General features: G+C 30.1%; 1 protein-coding gene across 1 annotated transcript in view; it reads right to left on the bottom strand.

The window, feature by feature from the left end:
• LOC111619447 (nudix hydrolase 24, chloroplastic-like) overlaps window positions 1–18,565 on the bottom strand; it is a 67,632-nt gene that overhangs the window by 23,447 nt on the left and 25,620 nt on the right. Inside the window, exons 3-6 of the mRNA XM_023361152.1 lie at window positions 8,287–8,350; window positions 8,181–8,194; window positions 6,975–7,088; window positions 4,211–4,329 (exon numbers count right to left, since the gene is read on the bottom strand). Coding sequence (XP_023216920.1) covers window positions 4,211–4,329; window positions 6,975–7,088; window positions 8,181–8,194; window positions 8,287–8,350 — 311 coding nt within the window. The remainder of the gene's footprint in view (window positions 1–4,210; window positions 4,330–6,974; window positions 7,089–8,180; window positions 8,195–8,286; window positions 8,351–18,565) is intronic.

Raw genomic sequence — 18,565 nt, 5'->3', positions numbered from 1 at the left:
CAGTGGTGATATTCAGCGGGTTCGCACAGGTTCGGCCGAACCCGTTGTTAACATTTTCAAAGTTTTCCGAACATTGTTAAACATATGTAACATTTCTCAATGGTTTGATTCTTTTAAAAATATTAAAATATACGTATTATACTCTGTAACACTACTAAACTAGAGCCTTCCGATGCACTATTTGAGCGAAAAAAAAAATTATTAAGGAAAAGTTTTCTGTTAGCGAACCCTTTGTTAAATATTTTGAATGTCATCACTGGATATACTGTACTAGGATTCACAACTTCACCAAGTAATTCACAAACAGAATATTGACCAATCCATCACTTTTAAAAATACATTCATCAGAAAATTAAATTTTAAGATAAAAATTTGGTGATTGATTGCAAGTCCAATTGCAAAATCAAGTCTTAGTCAAAAATCATAATAATTCAATGCTGGTTAAGAGATCTTCTGTAAGGATGAAACTTGGTGTCTTTCAAAATGTGCTGGATACTTTCATGACTCTCATCAGAATCTTTAGCTCATCATTATAAAAAATCTTCAGGATTACTTTCTACTGATACAAAAATATCCATTGCTTTTTCATCTATAATTGGATAACAAATTTGTCTGTGTTATGATGAATTTGAATGACTTTCATTTTTGATTCGATTAGCCAAATGTGAAAAACATTGGATTAATCAAATGTGAGTGAGTAGTCTGATCAGAATAACACTCATGCACAACCTTTTTAGATGTAGTAAATGTACCTCAACATTCACCCAAAATTATCAGCATATTATTAAGAGTCATCATTTGAATAAAACATGGCTACATAGATCACTATGACATCTTTTGATAGGAGTATAACTGAAATTAAAATGTTTTTGAATTGGAAATGTAAACAAGATAAGCAGTTTGTCAACAAAATGTAAGCGTATTGATAATTACATTTCGCTATGTAGTTTTGAAACTACATTTACTATAGCAAAAGCTTACAAGCTGTTTTGCAAACTTTAGTTTTTTCACTCTTTCAAAATCATTTTACAGTCACTGGAAGTATTTTTTTAGTATTTTATTACAGTAGTAATGCAATCATCATCTGAAATTTAAATTTAAATTGAAATAAATATGAAAAAGTAGTAAATTTATTTGAATACTTAAATATGAAATAATATCTGTTTTAAAAATTGATGATAGTTTCATCAGCTTATGATGATTTTTAAAATTTATTTGAATTATAAAATAAGTTTTTTTCTAAAATATTGTTATTAAATAACATCATAATCAATAATGAATTAAATGCATAGCTTTGTAAATTTTACATTTATTTTTATTCTGATGTTAATTTTAGGTAAGTGGTGGATTTACTGTTGGAATGACAGTTTTGGAATGTGTAAGAAAAGAAGCACAAGAAGAAGCATCTTTGCCTGATGCTCTTCTTGATAGAATGAGATCTTGTGGTACAGTATCGTAAGTAAATTTTATATATTTATGTACTAATGTATAAGTATAATATATGCATTATAAAAAAAATCAGTTTGAAGATTTTATTCTGACTATTTTTCACAACAAACATTTTAAAATTAATTTACATATATATAATATGACAATCTTATCATAATATGTTTCAATTGCCACACACTATCAAAGGATAATAAAAACAAAATTGGAGACAATAAAAATACATTTATTTAACAATACATTAGAGCATCAATTATCTGAAACAATTCAGGAATGGGGTTGTTTGGATAACTGATCATTTACAAAAAAATATATTAAAGACAGACCTGTACTGTATGTAATTTGTATCACATGTCTTACAAATGTGAAGATGTGTGTGTAAAACACGTGATAATACGACAAAAAAGATCAAATCACTATTAGTCGGATGAGTTGACAAAGAACGGAATTCCCATCATGGAGACACTTATATACAGATATAATTACATCATCTCCCCTCTCATTCAATCTTCCTGTGAGAAAATTAATATATACATACAATCCTGATTAAAATTAAGAAACCTATAATTAAACTTAAACCTAATACTATAACTACAAGAAAGAAGGAAGGAAAGTTAGTTAGGAAATCTACTGGTAGCTAGGTCTGTGGGTTCTGAACTGGGTGAATATCGACGGTTCTCACTTCGTGCACAGTGAATGTACAATCTGTTTGCATCCATTTACAAGGGGGCAATGCAGTTATTATTGAACATGTGTCGAGGTGGTTCCTTGGAATTCTCTGGAACTCATCCCAATTATTTCTTTGTCTCTGTTCTTATCTTGTCTATCTTGGCCCTTTCTCTCTTTAGCCTTCTGCCTTATACACTGTCTTCCAGTTCACTCTTGCATGACCTCTTTCTCTTGTGGCAAACCCAAAAGTATCCTTTCTCCTCACCCATCTAACAGTCCCCTTGAGCAGGACACCCCTCCTGTCCCTTTTGTAGATTGGCCAATCAGGACCCTCGAATATTCCAGTTCTTGTCACGTGACAAAAAAGGGTTAAAAGTGGAAGGAAGAAGAATTATGGGAAAGAAGAAAGGAGTTCTTATTCTATATACAATATAATTATACAACAAAATGGTGGACAGCCACACAAATACATACCTTACATAATGTAATACATTAAACTAGACCTACAGTTCAGTTTGGCAGGGAGAGGAAGGGTCCTGCAATGCCACAGCCCTAGTGGAAATTTGAATTTGCCGACTGGAATGCTTTCGGTTGGTCTGTATTCGGATAATCAATGCTCTACTATATTTTCTTTTATAAATTATCAAATGCATTTTGGCTTTATCAAATTTAAGCCCTATTCAGTTAAGAAGTTTATAGCAATAATCTTAGAGAAACAAGACTTCTAAGATTATTGCTATAAACTTCTTAACTGAATAGGGCTTAAATTTGATAAAGCCAAAATGCATTTGATAATTTATAAAAGAAAATATAGTAGAGCATTGATTATCCGAATACAGACCAACCGAAAGCATTCCAGTCGGCAAATTCAAATTTCCACTAGGGCTGTGGCATTGCAGGACCCTTCCTCTCCCTGCCAAACTGAACTGTAGGTCTAGTTTAATGTATTACATTATGTAAGGTATGTATTTGTGTGGCTGTCCACCATTTTGTTGTATAATTATATTGTATATAGAATAAGAACTCCTTTCTTCTTTCCCATAATTCTTCTTCCTTCCACTTTTAACCCTTTTTTGTCACGTGACAAGAACTGGAATATTCGAGGGTCCTGATTGGCCAATCTACAAAAGGGACAGGAGGGGTGTCCTGCTCAAGGGGACTGTTAGATGGGTGAGGAGAAAGGATACTTTTGGGTTTGCCACAAGAGAAAGAGGTCATGCAAGAGTGAACTGGAAGACAGTGTATAAGGCAGAAGGCTAAAGAGAGAAAGGGCCAAGATAGACAAGATAAGAACAGAGACAAAGAAATAATTGGGATGAGTTCCAGAGAATTCCAAGGAACCACCTCGACACATGTTCAATAATAACTGCATTGCCCCCTTGTAAATGGATGCAAACAGATTGTACATTCACTGTGCACGAAGTGAGAACCGTCGATATTCACCCAGTTCAGAACCCACAGACCTAGCTACCAGTAGATTTCCTAACTAACTTTCCTTCCTTCTTTCTTGTAGTTATAGTATTAGGTTTAAGTTTAATTATAGGTTTCTTAATTTTAATCAGGATTGTATGTATATATTAATTTTCTCACAGGAAGATTGAATGAGAGGGGAGATGATGTAATTATATCTGTATATAAGTGTCTCCATGATGGGAATTCCGTTCTTTGTCAACTCATCCGACTAATAGTGATTTGATCTTTTTTGTCGTATTATCACGTGTTTTACACACACATCTTCACATTTGTAAGACATGTGATACAAATTACATACAGTACAGGTCTGTCTTTAATATATTTTTTTGTAAATGATCAGTTATCCAAACAACCCCATTCCTGAATTGTTTCAGATAATTGATGCTCTAATGTATTGTTAAATAAATGTATTTTTATTGTCTCCAATTTTGTTTTTATTATCCTTTGATAGTGTGTGGCAATTGAAACATATTATGATAAGATTGTCATATTATATATATGTAAATTAATTTTAAAATGTTTGTTGTGAAAAATAGTCAGAATAAAATCTTCAAACTGATTTTTTTTATAATGCATATATTATACTTATACATTAGTACATAAATATATAAAATTTACTTACGATACTGTACCACAAGATCTCATTCTATCAAGAAGAGCATCAGGCAAAGATGCTTCTTCTTGTGCTTCTTTTCTTACACATTCCAAAACTGTCATTCCAACAGTAAATCCACCACTTACCTAAAATTAACATCAGAATAAAAATAAATGTAAAATTTACAAAGCTATGCATTTAATTCATTATTGATTATGATGTTATTTAATAACAATATTTTAGAAAAAAACTTATTTTATAATTCAAATAAATTTTAAAAATCATCATAAGCTGATGAAACTATCATCAATTTTTAAAACAGATATTATTTCATATTTAAGTATTCAAATAAATTTACTACTTTTTCATATTTATTTCAATTTAAATTTAAATTTCAGATGATGATTGCATTACTACTGTAATAAAATACTAAAAAAATACTTCCAGTGACTGTAAAATGATTTTGAAAGAGTGAAAAAACTAAAGTTTGCAAAACAGCTTGTAAGCTTTTGCTATAGTAAATGTAGTTTCAAAACTACATAGCGAAATGTAATTATCAATACGCTTACATTTTGTTGACAAACTGCTTATCTTGTTTACATTTCCAATTCAAAAACATTTTAATTTCAGTTATACTCCTATCAAAAGATGTCATAGTGATCTATGTAGCCATGTTTTATTCAAATGATGACTCTTAATAATATGCTGATAATTTTGGGTGAATGTTGAGGTACATTTACTACATCTAAAAAGGTTGTGCATGAGTGTTATTCTGATCAGACTACTCACTCACATTTGATTAATCCAATGTTTTTCACATTTGGCTAATCGAATCAAAAATGAAAGTCATTCAAATTCATCATAACACAGACAAATTTGTTATCCAATTATAGATGAAAAAGCAATGGATATTTTTGTATCAGTAGAAAGTAATCCTGAAGATTTTTTATAATGATGAGCTAAAGATTCTGATGAGAGTCATGAAAGTATCCAGCACATTTTGAAAGACACCAAGTTTCATCCTTACAGAAGATCTCTTAACCAGCATTGAATTATTATGATTTTTGACTAAGACTTGATTTTGCAATTGGACTTGCAATCAATCACCAAATTTTTATCTTAAAATTTAATTTTCTGATGAATGTATTTTTAAAAGTGATGGATTGGTCAATATTCTGTTTGTGAATTACTTGGTGAAGTTGTGAATCCTAGTACAGTATATCCAGTGATGACATTCAAAATATTTAACAAAGGGTTCGCTAACAGAAAACTTTTCCTTAATAATTTTTTTTTTCGCTCAAATAGTGCATCGGAAGGCTCTAGTTTAGTAGTGTTACAGAGTATAATACGTATATTTTAATATTTTTAAAAGAATCAAACCATTGAGAAATGTTACATATGTTTAACAATGTTCGGAAAACTTTGAAAATGTTAACAACGGGTTCGGCCGAACCTGTGCGAACCGGCTGAATATCACCACTGAGTATATCAACATACATTTTTTCTACGTGGAACATGTGTATCAAATGAAGATGGCTTATTTCCAAATAACTTGAAATCTTATACTGGCAGAGATATGGAAGGCATTGGCAACAGAGGCCATGAATGGCTAATAAAATTATTTAATAAAATTTTGAACATGGAAAATATACCAGAGAAATAGAGAAAACTTATCTTGTACCAGTATACAAGAACAAAGGTAACATTTAAAATTGCTGTATGCAGATGATGTGCTTATTGATGTTGACATGGACAAATTACATTAAGTTGGAAAAGTGGTGGAAAAGACTGGAAGATAATGGCTTAAAGATTATAGAAAGAAAATAGAGTATATGAAATATGCTTTTGGGGAAGGGGTGCTTCTGAGAATGAAGTTGATGTGAAAGTTGAAGGAGTGAGAGTGAAAGATTCAGATATTTGGAGTCAGTACTCCAGCAAGATGAAGAGATTGATGAGCTAATAGAGTTGCAGCTGGTTGGACTAAATGGAGAGGAGCTAGTGGCATACTTTGTGACAGAAGAATGCCTTCAAGATTAAAAGGAAAATTTTAAAAATGGTTGTTAGGCCTGCAATGTTGGTTGTATGGTTCAGAGCACTGGCTGTGAAGAAAGTGCAGGTACAGGTAATGCATGTTGCAGAAATGCAGATGCTGAGATGGCTGAGTGGTGTCACAAGGAAAGAAAGTGTGGAATAGTTACATTAGAAGAAGCTTGGGCATCATGGAGGTAGAAGAAAAATTGGGGAAAATCAGACTGTGGCAATTTGGGCACGTGCAACACAAACCAGAAACAGTCCCAGTATGAATCCTTGGGAATATCAGTGGAAGAGGCAAGGTGGAGAAAAAAACCAAGAATGACCTGAAATGAGATATGGAGGAATGTGGCATCTTGGAGAAAATTGCTTTGGACAGGACAAAATGGAAGAGAAAGACTCAAAATGCAACACCATATAGTTGGGAAAAGGTCAAGAAGTTGTGAATTAATATTTTTAATTAATATATACTGTAATCCAAACAACCCCATTCCTGAATTGTTTCAGATAATTGATGCTCTAATGTATTGTTAAATAAATGTATTTTTATTGTCTCCAATTTTGTTTTTATTATCCTTTGATAGTGTGTGGCAATTGAAACATATTATGATAAGATTGTCATATTATATATATGTAAATTAATTTTAAAATGTTTGTTGTGAAAAATAGTCAGAATAAAATCTTCAAACTGATTTTTTTTATAATGCATATATTATACTTATACATTAGTACATAAATATATAAAATTTACTTACGATACTGTACCACAAGATCTCATTCTATCAAGAAGAGCATCAGGCAAAGATGCTTCTTCTTGTGCTTCTTTTCTTACACATTCCAAAACTGTCATTCCAACAGTAAATCCACCACTTACCTAAAATTAACATCAGAATAAAAATAAATGTAAAATTTACAAAGCTATGCATTTAATTCATTATTGATTATGATGTTATTTAATAACAATATTTTAGAAAAAAACTTATTATGCTTTCCGCCNACAGTAAAATAAATTATAATTATTATTAAAAGAAAAGAAAAGACCATGTTCAAATTTACAGAATAAATAAAAGACTAAACTAGGGCTGTGGAATCAGTCAAAAGCAATTTTTGAGTTACTGGAATCAAAATTGGCAAAAACAGACTGACTTTGGCTCCTAATAAATTTAAATTTTAATATAAATAATACTGTACTTATTTTTTAAGATTATATTTTACATTTAAATAATACTTTAAATTCAAAAGGAAGAAAACTGGTAGAGAAAGATGTTAAGAGAAATTATTAAAAAAAAAAACATCAGGTTCTTTATAGTTTTTTATTATTTTATATTTTATAGTGTTTTAATAAAAATATAACCTCATTTTTATTTTCTAAGTTGTTTTGTCTTTTCTTTAAGCTTTAAGTTAATTAATATTTGTAATTTCTTCAATAAATAAAATAAAGCCACAATAACAAAGCTATATCATTTAGATTAGGAATGGACAACACTTGGCACAAGTGCCAAATATGGCATGATGACGACTTTTTTCTAGAATGCAAGGCACACCTTAAAAAATAAATATCCAATGTTTTTTTTTTATATTTTTTCATGTTTTGTAAAGAATTTATCAGATTTCTAAAGTACATATATATGTGGATTTTCAAGTATTTGAAAATATTCTCTCAATACTTAAAAGATATGAAATAATATGCTCCCAAAAATTCCAGCAGCACTTGAGATGATTTGGTGATTTTGGCACTCACTCTTAAAAGGGTTGTCCACCCATGATTTAAACTGAAACTTAAGTTATGGTTCTAAAAAATAGTCTGATGATTTATGTTGACAATAATGAAATGTCTTTTATGTTGAGTACTTTCAATCAATATGAAAAGTATATAATATATTTATTTATTATTTATTGATATGTAAATAAAGAAATTGAAGTCAAATGTACTATAAATGGAAGAGTCAGAGTCAAAACTATTGACTCCACAGCTCTGGACTAAACAAAACACATTCAATAACAGAAAATGAAACAATCATGCAAAGTACAATTTAAATAAAATGCATATATATAAAAGAGATCATACTAACAGGTTGCTGATCTTTCAATTTTCATTAAAGCTGGATCACCAAATTTTGCACTTACATCATAACACTAAAAAATTAAATAGAAAAATATGTAACCAGAAATTATACATTAAAATTTCTCATTATTTTATTGTTAAATGAAAAAATTTTAATCACAAAGTTAGTAACAACACATATTTAAAAATAAATTATTGTAGAACTGGAAAAATCTCAAGAAAAATAAAATTCATATCTTATAGAAACTCCAGCAATGTAACTTGACAACTGAGAAAAATCTAACAAATTAAGTCAAAAACATTTTTGTTTATTAAAACTTATATTGCTGGAGTTTCTTTAAAGTGTAAATTTTCTTTTTCTTTACATTTAAAAACTATAAAATAATTGTTATGTACAATACTTTCACATCACATGTTCAAAGCTATATTTGGTATAAAATCTTATACCATATATATATATCTTTACATCTACACATTTTAATAAGTTTGTGAAATGGAGGCACTTTGACTACTCAATGATAATGTCATACTTTGTAATTGAGTTCAAGAATTGCTTAAGTCATTCTAGATTCTAAATAAATTATATATGTTTTGTTCCCTTTCTTTAATATATTGTAGAAAGCTCAATACTATTATTACTTATTAATTAATACTTTATTAATTCATGTTTGAACTGAGCAAAATCTTGGACCATAACAATGTCAAACAGACATAAGAAAATATTAAATATATTCTCATAAATTTTTAAATATGAAAATCCTTCTTGAAATTCTCTTAGTAAATATACCATATTTACTCGCATATAAGACAAGGTTTTTATTCATTTATCACAGCTTCAAATTCCTAGGTTGTCCTATATGTGCGAGTGAAAGATTCTTTGCGTTTTTGCAAATAATTTTTGTGAACCATGTATTCACATTTTTTACCGGATGCTCACACTCGTATTTAAAAACTTAAGTATATTATCTGGGTCATTTGAATCATTCTTGTATATTGTCAGGAGTAAAGATGAATAGCAATAGGAAAAGCAAAGCTTTTGAATTGAATTAGAGATAAAAATTCCAAAATCACACGTGAGCACAATATAAGTTTTAATCCATTCCCAAGTAAAAACAGATGATTATTCAGAAATCAGAATTCGGAGAAACTCCTAAGTGTAATCAATGGAGAATGGATTTGACTGTTAAGAATTGGCAAAAAAAGATCCCTGATTGTCGTGAACAAATTATCTTATCGATTTTACAAGATTTTTCCTTAAAGTTTAAAATGCCAGTAATTTTTGCAAAACAATATGTGCATTTACATTTATTTGATATTTTACTTGTGATTAAATGAAATAAAATTAGAATTGTATTAATAAATCTAATTTTCTTTATTTTGATCTTTAAAGTCACACCTCATTCTATATGTGAGGTCATCTTATATATGAGTAAATACAGTAATTCAAGAACATTCTGGTCATTTTCATTCATAAAATTTCAAATTTCTTCTCTCAATTATCAAAATTTCTTTTAAGCCTTTTCCACAACTTATGAAATTTAAATTTTTTGGAAATAAGCCCAATAAAATTTTAATTATTATATAGAGATATAACTTTATTAAAATTGGCTGCCAGGTTAAAGAAAACCAGTAACTAATGGTCATCTGATTTTGAAATGACCTACAGAACATAATTGTTACATGAAGCAATCCTTGGTGGCTAACTATAATCAAATAACTTGCACAGTAAAACATAACTAAACCCGTTAACAATCTAAACACAGAATGATTTGAAATTTTAAATCTATATGCACGTGTAAATGTGTAATTCTAATTAAAATTTTATTAGGCTTATTTCCAAAAAATTTAAATGAAAACAATAAAAGTTCTTATCATTTATCGGAAACACAGAAGACCACTGTAACTTAAGAATATGTCTATTACTTGACATTTATTACACATATAGGGAAAATTTAAGGAAATATAATTTCATTATACCAAAACACCAATTTAAAAACATTTGTTGTTGTAAACATACTATTAAATACATATGTATACAGTATGTACAGTACTGTACCTTTGAAGCTTTGTTAAAATAATATTTAATAACTGTTTTAATGTAAATCGAAATTTTGAAACATTTTCGAAATGCAAGAAAATTTTGATTTACATTGGAGTTTCATTTAGCTGCACTGCTTTTCCAGTAATAATAACTGTTTTAATTTCTGAGTGTAGGTGATAAGGTGTTATACATCATATTAAATGTATTTAACTATACATGTGATATTTCATTGTAATAAAAAAATCTATACAAGATAATTACTGTTTAAAAGGGCCTCACAAAAACATTGAGTGGGCCGCATATGGTCCCTGGGATGGACATCACTGTTCTAGAACACAAATTCAAATTTTTATCATTGGAATATTAACATATCATAAAACTAATATATAAATTTGAAAATATCCAAAACTGATAAATTTAATAACTAAAACATATGCATTATCATCTTTGAATATTTTTGAATTTATACATTCGTTTTACAACATATTAATATTCCAATATAAAAATTTGAATTTGTATTCTAGAATATAATTGTCCAAAGTACCATTGTGGCATTCCATTACATATTCTATTTGAAGGTGGTTATTAAAAATGCCCAAAAACATTTATTAAATTTTTGCTGCATTTCAAGGTTGTTTGAGTGTGTTTGTGAAGTTAAAATACAAAAACCTGGGTTGCCCTTATGCTTGTTAGTCAACAAAAACACCCATCCCAGGTATTCCTTAGAAAAGGCCTTAGCCACCTTTTTTTTATGGCTTTAATCCAACACTCTAGTTTTGTTATCACTTTAGTATTGGAGGCCAAGTCAAGTATCATCGAATTAGTATGAATCACCTCGCCAGAAACATATTGATTCTATAAAACTGATGTATTCTCATTATATCCATCTGTATCATACTTTGATGGTAATGCTTGCAAATACTCTTACTTCAAAAATTCTATAGAATTCAGCAAATATTTGATGCATGGGAAACCATCCACTTAATAATCAGGCATAATTATTTCCAGATTAATGGTTAATATTTTGGTTAATATGATACCATTGTAACAGTTAATGTATTGATTTATAGAAGCTGTTGAAGAACTGTAGAAAAAATTTAATCATATATATATATATATATGATTCTATAAATTTATAAAAAAATATATATNATATATATTTTTTTTTTATAAATTTATAGTAAAAATTTTTAAAAATATTCTAATTTGTAGAATGAATGATAGTTTCTAACTTAAATATAAAATTAGAAAATATTGAAGGAATATAGCTAAAATTACCAGATTAATTAACTGAATAAATTTATATCCAACATTTGATAGCTGTCAAGGGATTCAAACTGTCTTTTTATAACTTTTAATATTTAGCATATAAATTAAACTATAATATTGAAGAAATTTTTCTCATTTGATACATAAAAAGTAGACAAAGGAAATTTAAAAGAATTGGAATAATGAAAATGTTTTACAAAAAATATTTTTCTATTCCAATGAATATTAAAAATTTTTGGTTAAAATTTTGAATTTATCTTCTTAGTATATCAAAATTAAAATTATAGCTTGTGCATGAATATGAGTCAGATGCAATTATTCAAACTTTTAAATTACAAGATGTTAGATTATTCCCAATGGTGAATTACCCGATCCCTTTCAACCCAGACGTGGGAATGAAAGAGACACCTGGAGAGGTCTAAAAATATGAACATGTTCAACTACCAATATAATAGGATGAATTCACAATATGGTCAGAATAAAGTAAAGGTCTAATGAATCTTTTGCACTAAAAATAAAACTGATTAGAAGGAAATTTTTTCAGTGAAAAATAAAAATATGAATTTTGTCCCTTTCAATCCCCACCCTTCCCTATAGTGGTAGAAGGGGAAGAAGAGTAAGGTTATTATTGTTTAGAAAAAGACATACCATCAATTAAAACATTAGGCAATTCCAATTATGATCTCGGCATATTAAATTCTTTGGCTATGTTGGAAACACTAGAGAGGTTGTGGCCGAAGTTTTCATCTCTAAAACGTGAACATCGATCGTGAGCACCGCATCTTGTAAGCCTAGAAGTTTGATAGTGGCATTTAGAATGTTGAGTATTATTCCAATGTTGTTCTGAACGCCACTGTCAAACTTCTAGGCTTACAAGATGGTGGTGCTCACTCAATATTTGACGTTCACGTTTTAGAGATGAAAACTTTGGCTGCAACCTCTCTACTTTATCCATTTTCAGACTTAAAAATAATTCTTTTATCTCTGTTGTTCTAACAGCTTTCCTTTTTTGCTGTTTTTCTGCAGTGTGCTTTGTTGGAGCCATTGGAACTTGAGTTTTTGAAAATAATCAACACGAGAAACAAGAACACACACCACGACTGCACAAAGTAGACTGATTAACTACAGCTAGCTGAAATAGTGTTGCCAACTCAAAATTCAAATTTATAGCTAAACATTTTAATAAAAATATTCATATCATATTGTTTCCATTAAAATTGTTAGAGTTTTTGTATTTGTAGCTAGATAGCATTATAAAAATAGCTAAGCCATTATAATTTAGATAATTTGCATAGCTAGATTGTGTGAAATCTGAATAGCCCTGGGTCTAATTAACAATTTAAAATATAAAGCTAAAATTATGAAGTAAAATATTCTTTCATTTTGGTGTCAAAATATCGTTTTTTCTAACATGGGAAAACTGATAAAAGAGCCACTTCCTTTAATGGAAGTAGACATATCCTTTTGTTTTCCATTTATCTATCACAAATCTCACCACCCTGGGAATTGTCGACCCCTCAATTCCCCCTTCCCTCTGGTCATGTGAAAAAATACAAATATGCTGATTGGTCACAAATCATGAGATATTGTCAAAGATCTACATGATTCGGGGAGTACATCATAGGACCTTATCGAAGCCAGACGTATTCCATATAGGCTCCCTAAGGCCAATGCCCTTAGTCGTATCCAATTAAGTATAATAATGAGTAAATTTACGAGGGAAGAAGAAAACTTTTAATATTGTGCCAAATCAAGACCTCTCCATTAACCAAAGTATGATCATAGAATAAAGATGAACATAAAGACCAAGTAAACCTTGAGGTAGTATTGTTGTAAATGAATTTGTGAGCTCTCTCTCTCAACGCGTATATTTTAATTGCATCCATATTCTCTCTAAATCACTCGTTTGAATTGTTTAACTATATCCATTCTGTATATTCTTGTTTATGTTAGATTATTAAATTCTTCATTTTATAGGTTAAAGAAATGTCTCATCTTTGTCTGAATCAAATCCATATTATCTCCACATGCGTGTTAATCCGCGTAACGGTAAATTGATTAACTGGTGTCATCATCCTGACTTGGATCCGAATCGCGGGATTCAAATCTGTTATTTTTGCCCTCCCGGTCAATTCTTGACGTAAGATTGGATCTCTTGATCCGAAACTCCGAGAACAGATTATTTCAAATCTGCGCCGATTAAGTGATACTAACAATCCTAGTGGAAAGGTATCCCCGGCTAATCTCACAACTGTTCATAAATCCACTAAATGTAGCAAAAAATTAGCTAAATTGGCAACACTAAGCTAACACAGCTAGCTGATTGGTGCAAGCATGCAATTGTAGCGCCACTGTCTGTGTTGGGAATGACAATGAATATGGAGGAAAAGTCATCAAACTGTGACGAATGTAGAGGTTCCACTGTATATATATTAAAGTGATGCTTAAAATCAGGAAAAATAAATCGCTTACTTTTTGTGGTCCTACCCTCCAGAACTATTCCAACTGGTCTCAAATTACTACAGAAGAAATTTGAACTTGATATATTAATATTTAGAAGTAGCTTAATGACCACAAAATTTATAAAAAAAGCAATTTATGACAAATGAAAACATACAAGACCTGTTTTGGTAAACCAGACTTGTTTCACTCTTTTGGACAATTACAGACAAATTAAACAGTCATGTAGATTCTACATATACAAAAACTTCATGGATTACAAAGCAAACTGCAATGAAAAAATTTTTAAGCATTACAATTCACAAAATTTGAAATTTTTAGTACAACGCTCAATGCAACTTTATCAGTTTATTTTGCTAGAGGCAGTGTGTCTCTTTCTTGCTGTCTGGATAATCTGCCTCCAATTGCTCTCTCACAGTTTGCATCTTCTTCAGTATCTGTGCTGCTGCTTGAGAATATTAGTTCTGCTATCACTTCTCTTCAACTTTTCCATTCTACATTTTCTGTTAAGCATCTGTTCCTGTCTTTGTGCTGATTGTTTCTCCTTCACATCTAATTTTGCATCCACACCTACCATTGACCCTTTACATCCTTTTTCATGCTGAGTTAACAAGAACTCCTGATCCTCTGGAATTATCATCATTTCGACTGCTCTAAGACGAGAAATGTCAAAAAGTTCATCTAGTTTACTAACAAATTTAGCCTCATTTGCTTGTCCCTTGATTGCTTGATTGTCCTACAGATTGTCGTCCCTTGTTTTTCTTCAGAAAATGCCATTCTTCAAATGTTCATTCTAGTTTAGTTATGCAGTTTCTTGGATCCATCGTTTGGATCCTTGCCATTTCATAAAATATTGTCAGCTTTTCGACTGTAACAGCTGATGACTGTCTGATAGTTTGTTTCAGTTGAAGATGGAGATGTAAAGATAATGTAAGGAAGGCAACTTGTTGCCAGTTAATTCAGTTACTGTTAAACCAAAAAGGTACACTTCAGTTTTAGATCTAGTTGCTGCTGCTGCCACCGTATTTATTATTTAATAACTTTTTTGAAATGAACAAAAATGTATTATGTGATTTGCTTGAGCAGTTTTTGGATTATATAGTCTATGCATCTGATGATATCAGCAGTCCTTCAGCAACATGCTTGAACTTGTCCATAGAAGCCAAATAGGTGCTGATGTAAGCAATATAAGTCATTGAGTCAGCCTCAACCAGAAACAGGGAAAAATATTTGCAGCAAGACTTGATGATGTAAGCAAACTAAATATCATGAGTCATGACAGAAATTAATTCTGTGGGAATGTCATATAACTAATGTGTGATTAATTTAATGGTTTATTTATTGAGATGACCAACTAGTTTTACAAACTGTTGTACTAAAATGGATACACTGTGGTTGAAGCTTGTGATTGCCATATGATCATCGTTACTATTTGGAACCTATAAAACTTCAGTGACATAGAGCCAGAATATATAAAATATAAATTTACAGACTAAATATTTTACTTTGAAATCAAATACAAATATTTATTTTCTCTAATAAAATAAAAATTTATTTCCATTTGTAAGCACAGCAATAATTCTTATTGCAAACTTATTTACTAAGAATCATTTCAATGCTTTTTGATCTAAGGTGAAAGTATCAGAAATCATACTTTTTTTATGATCTCCTTCTGATCACCCCAATATCACCAAAATGTATTAATGCCAATCAAAATGCCAATTATTATAAATGCACATTTTTATAATAAAATGGATTTTTGCATTTATTATTAAATTCAACTCATTTAATTGTCTTATGTTATATGAAGAACAATATCTTGTTCTTCATACAACATTTTATAGAAACTGATAAAATGTCTTAAAATCTAAAGACAACACTATAACTGGAACTTGTTACTGGTATTCCTTGTGAAAAAAAAAAAAAAAAAAAAAAAAAAAAAAAAAAAAAAAAAAAAAAAAAAAAAAAAAAAAAAAAAAAAAAAAAAAAAAAAAAAAAAAAAAAAAAAAAAAAAAAAAAAAAAAAAAAAAAAAAAAAAAAAAAAAAAAAAAAAANAAAAAACACAGTCTATCACAAACATTTTCAAACTTTTGAATAGTTCTTCCTCAGGTAAAATTTGATGGAACGCTTCAAAATAGAAAGTAAATATTTGAAAATTAAATCGAATGTCTGTATGAATAAATCTGTTGCACTGGGCATGCATGTTCTTGCATGGGTGGTGATAATTAAAGTTTGTCATATATGAAGGCCTGCAATGCTACCAATAGAGTAAGCCCCTCTTTCCGGTCAATACAGGCAGTCATGTGGCTAGCTTTGTAAATGGATATGGCTTCTAGCCATTTTAGATTCTCTAGGTGGGGTGTAGTGATGATGACCTCGGTTTTGTCGAATTCCGCTTCGATGTTGGGATCAGACGCATAAGTGGCCAGGGTGTGTCACCCATGCTGGAGGTCTGGTCGGTGCTCCTGTATTCTGGTATTTAAGGAGCGCTTGGTGGAACCAATATATATAAAGTCCTTGTCTCATCTGCTGTCCTTAAGTGGGATGGAGTAAACACCAGGAAGCCTGTTATGATCCGGAGAGTCTTTACCATTTCTGAGGATGTCGAAGATTGTTGGACGTCTCCTATATGCTATCCGCATTTGTTGATTGTTGGCGATCTCTATGTACACTGCTTTAAAATATGTTTTAAATGTGATCGGGACACGTGTTTGATCGCCTGAGTCGGTGCTAGTCCTTGCATGCATGGTGGGTGTGCATTGTGAGCGGTAATGTCGGTTAATCAAATTGTGCATCAGAGTAGGGTATCTGTGCCTAGTTGCTATTTTTTTAACGTGAGCTAACCTGGTGGCTAGGGCTTATATGTTGGATGAATGAGTTAGCCAGCAATTTAGCTGACGTAATAGCAACCAGGGTTTAGCTGACGTAATAGCAAAAGAGGGGCTTACTCTATCGGTAGCCTGGCAGGCCCTCATATATGACAAACTTTAATTATCACCACCCATGCAAGAACATGCATGCCCAGTGCAACAGATTTATTCATACAGACATTTGATTTAATTTTCAAATATTTACTTTCTATTTTGAAGCGTTCCATCAAATTTTACCTGAGGAAGAACTATTCAAAAGTTTGAAAATGTTTGTGATAGACTGTGTTTTTTCATGAGGAACACCAGTAACAGGTTCCAGCAGTAAATATTGCTAATTTTAGCTTTGTACTAATGATAAATTTAATTTTAAATGTAAGCATTATTTTTGTTACAATTTATTTTATTTAAAAATTTATTTAAAGAAAAAAAAAACAAAATTATAATTTCAAATTCAGAGTATGAATTAACATTCTTGAAAATTTTTAAATTTTTTTGATTGACATATATGATATATTAGCTATTATTTTTCTTATTTGAAAGCCTATTAAATGACTATTATTTCAGATATTATGACAGACAAAATATATTAATAATTCTGAAAAAACAGAAATTGATATCTTTTTACATATTACTTGACAAATTAATAATTTTAAAAAAAATAATATCCTTAAATCAGTATGTCAAAGATCAACTGATGTAAATGAAATTTTATTGGAATGTTAGCAAAATTCAAATAATATACAGTAAATGTATTAATATGTTCACAAGAAAAAATAATTTGAAACTAAATTTGTAATGTGTTCATAATACTTTGATTTTAATTTGTTTTGTTCTGCATTATATATACCTGAAGATGTCTGTTATATGCAGATGAAAAAATTAGTAATTTGAGGCATGCTGATGTAGGTATCTTGTATGTATGTGTTTAAATTAATATATACCAGTTTTATATATATAATTTGCATATAATATATATTATATAATATACTAGCTTACCCATCGCGCACTGCTGCGATCTCAGAAGAAACGAAATTCAAGCAAACTCGTCATGATAAAATTAAATTTACATTTTATCATTTTTATTGAAACTTATTATTATATTATTATTATTATTATTATTATTATTAATCGGGAAACATTTCAAAGTGTCGTTTCAGTTCTATTTATTTATTGGAATGCTTGTGGATACACGATATTTTTTGTTTTTCCATCTGGTGCGTACACGAATAAATCGGAAAGTTTTCCGACGCGTGAGCTGGCCACATATAGTTGTACATCAGTTGTACACAGATTCTTTAAATTTAGCCCACATACTCACAGAGATTGTAGGTAATAATAATATTATTATGTGTTGGGTTTAGTGGGTTATACTCGGTACACACCGGTGGCTGTGTACTATGCCGGACCAGAGTCAAGGCATAGCAACCAACACAAAACTAAAATTAAATGTGTGTGTCAGTGTCTGTATTAAGGAATTTCCTAACAATATGGCATGTATTCAATATAGTGGCCTTCTGTAGTGTGATGTATGTATTTCTACTCAATTGTAATGTTCCCAGGCTTTTGTGTAGCGTGTGTGGTATCACACCTGTACAGGAGAGAACGACAGGTACAATAAGCACCCTATCCATCCTCCACAGATGCCT

This window comes from Centruroides sculpturatus, unplaced genomic scaffold (genome assembly GCF_000671375.1).
Source record: "Centruroides sculpturatus isolate CEXI.00-Female unplaced genomic scaffold, Cexi_2.0 scaffold107, whole genome shotgun sequence".
Classification (NCBI taxonomy): domain Eukaryota; kingdom Metazoa; phylum Arthropoda; class Arachnida; order Scorpiones; family Buthidae; genus Centruroides; species Centruroides sculpturatus.
This window is presented reverse-complemented; position numbering and strand designations above follow the sequence as displayed.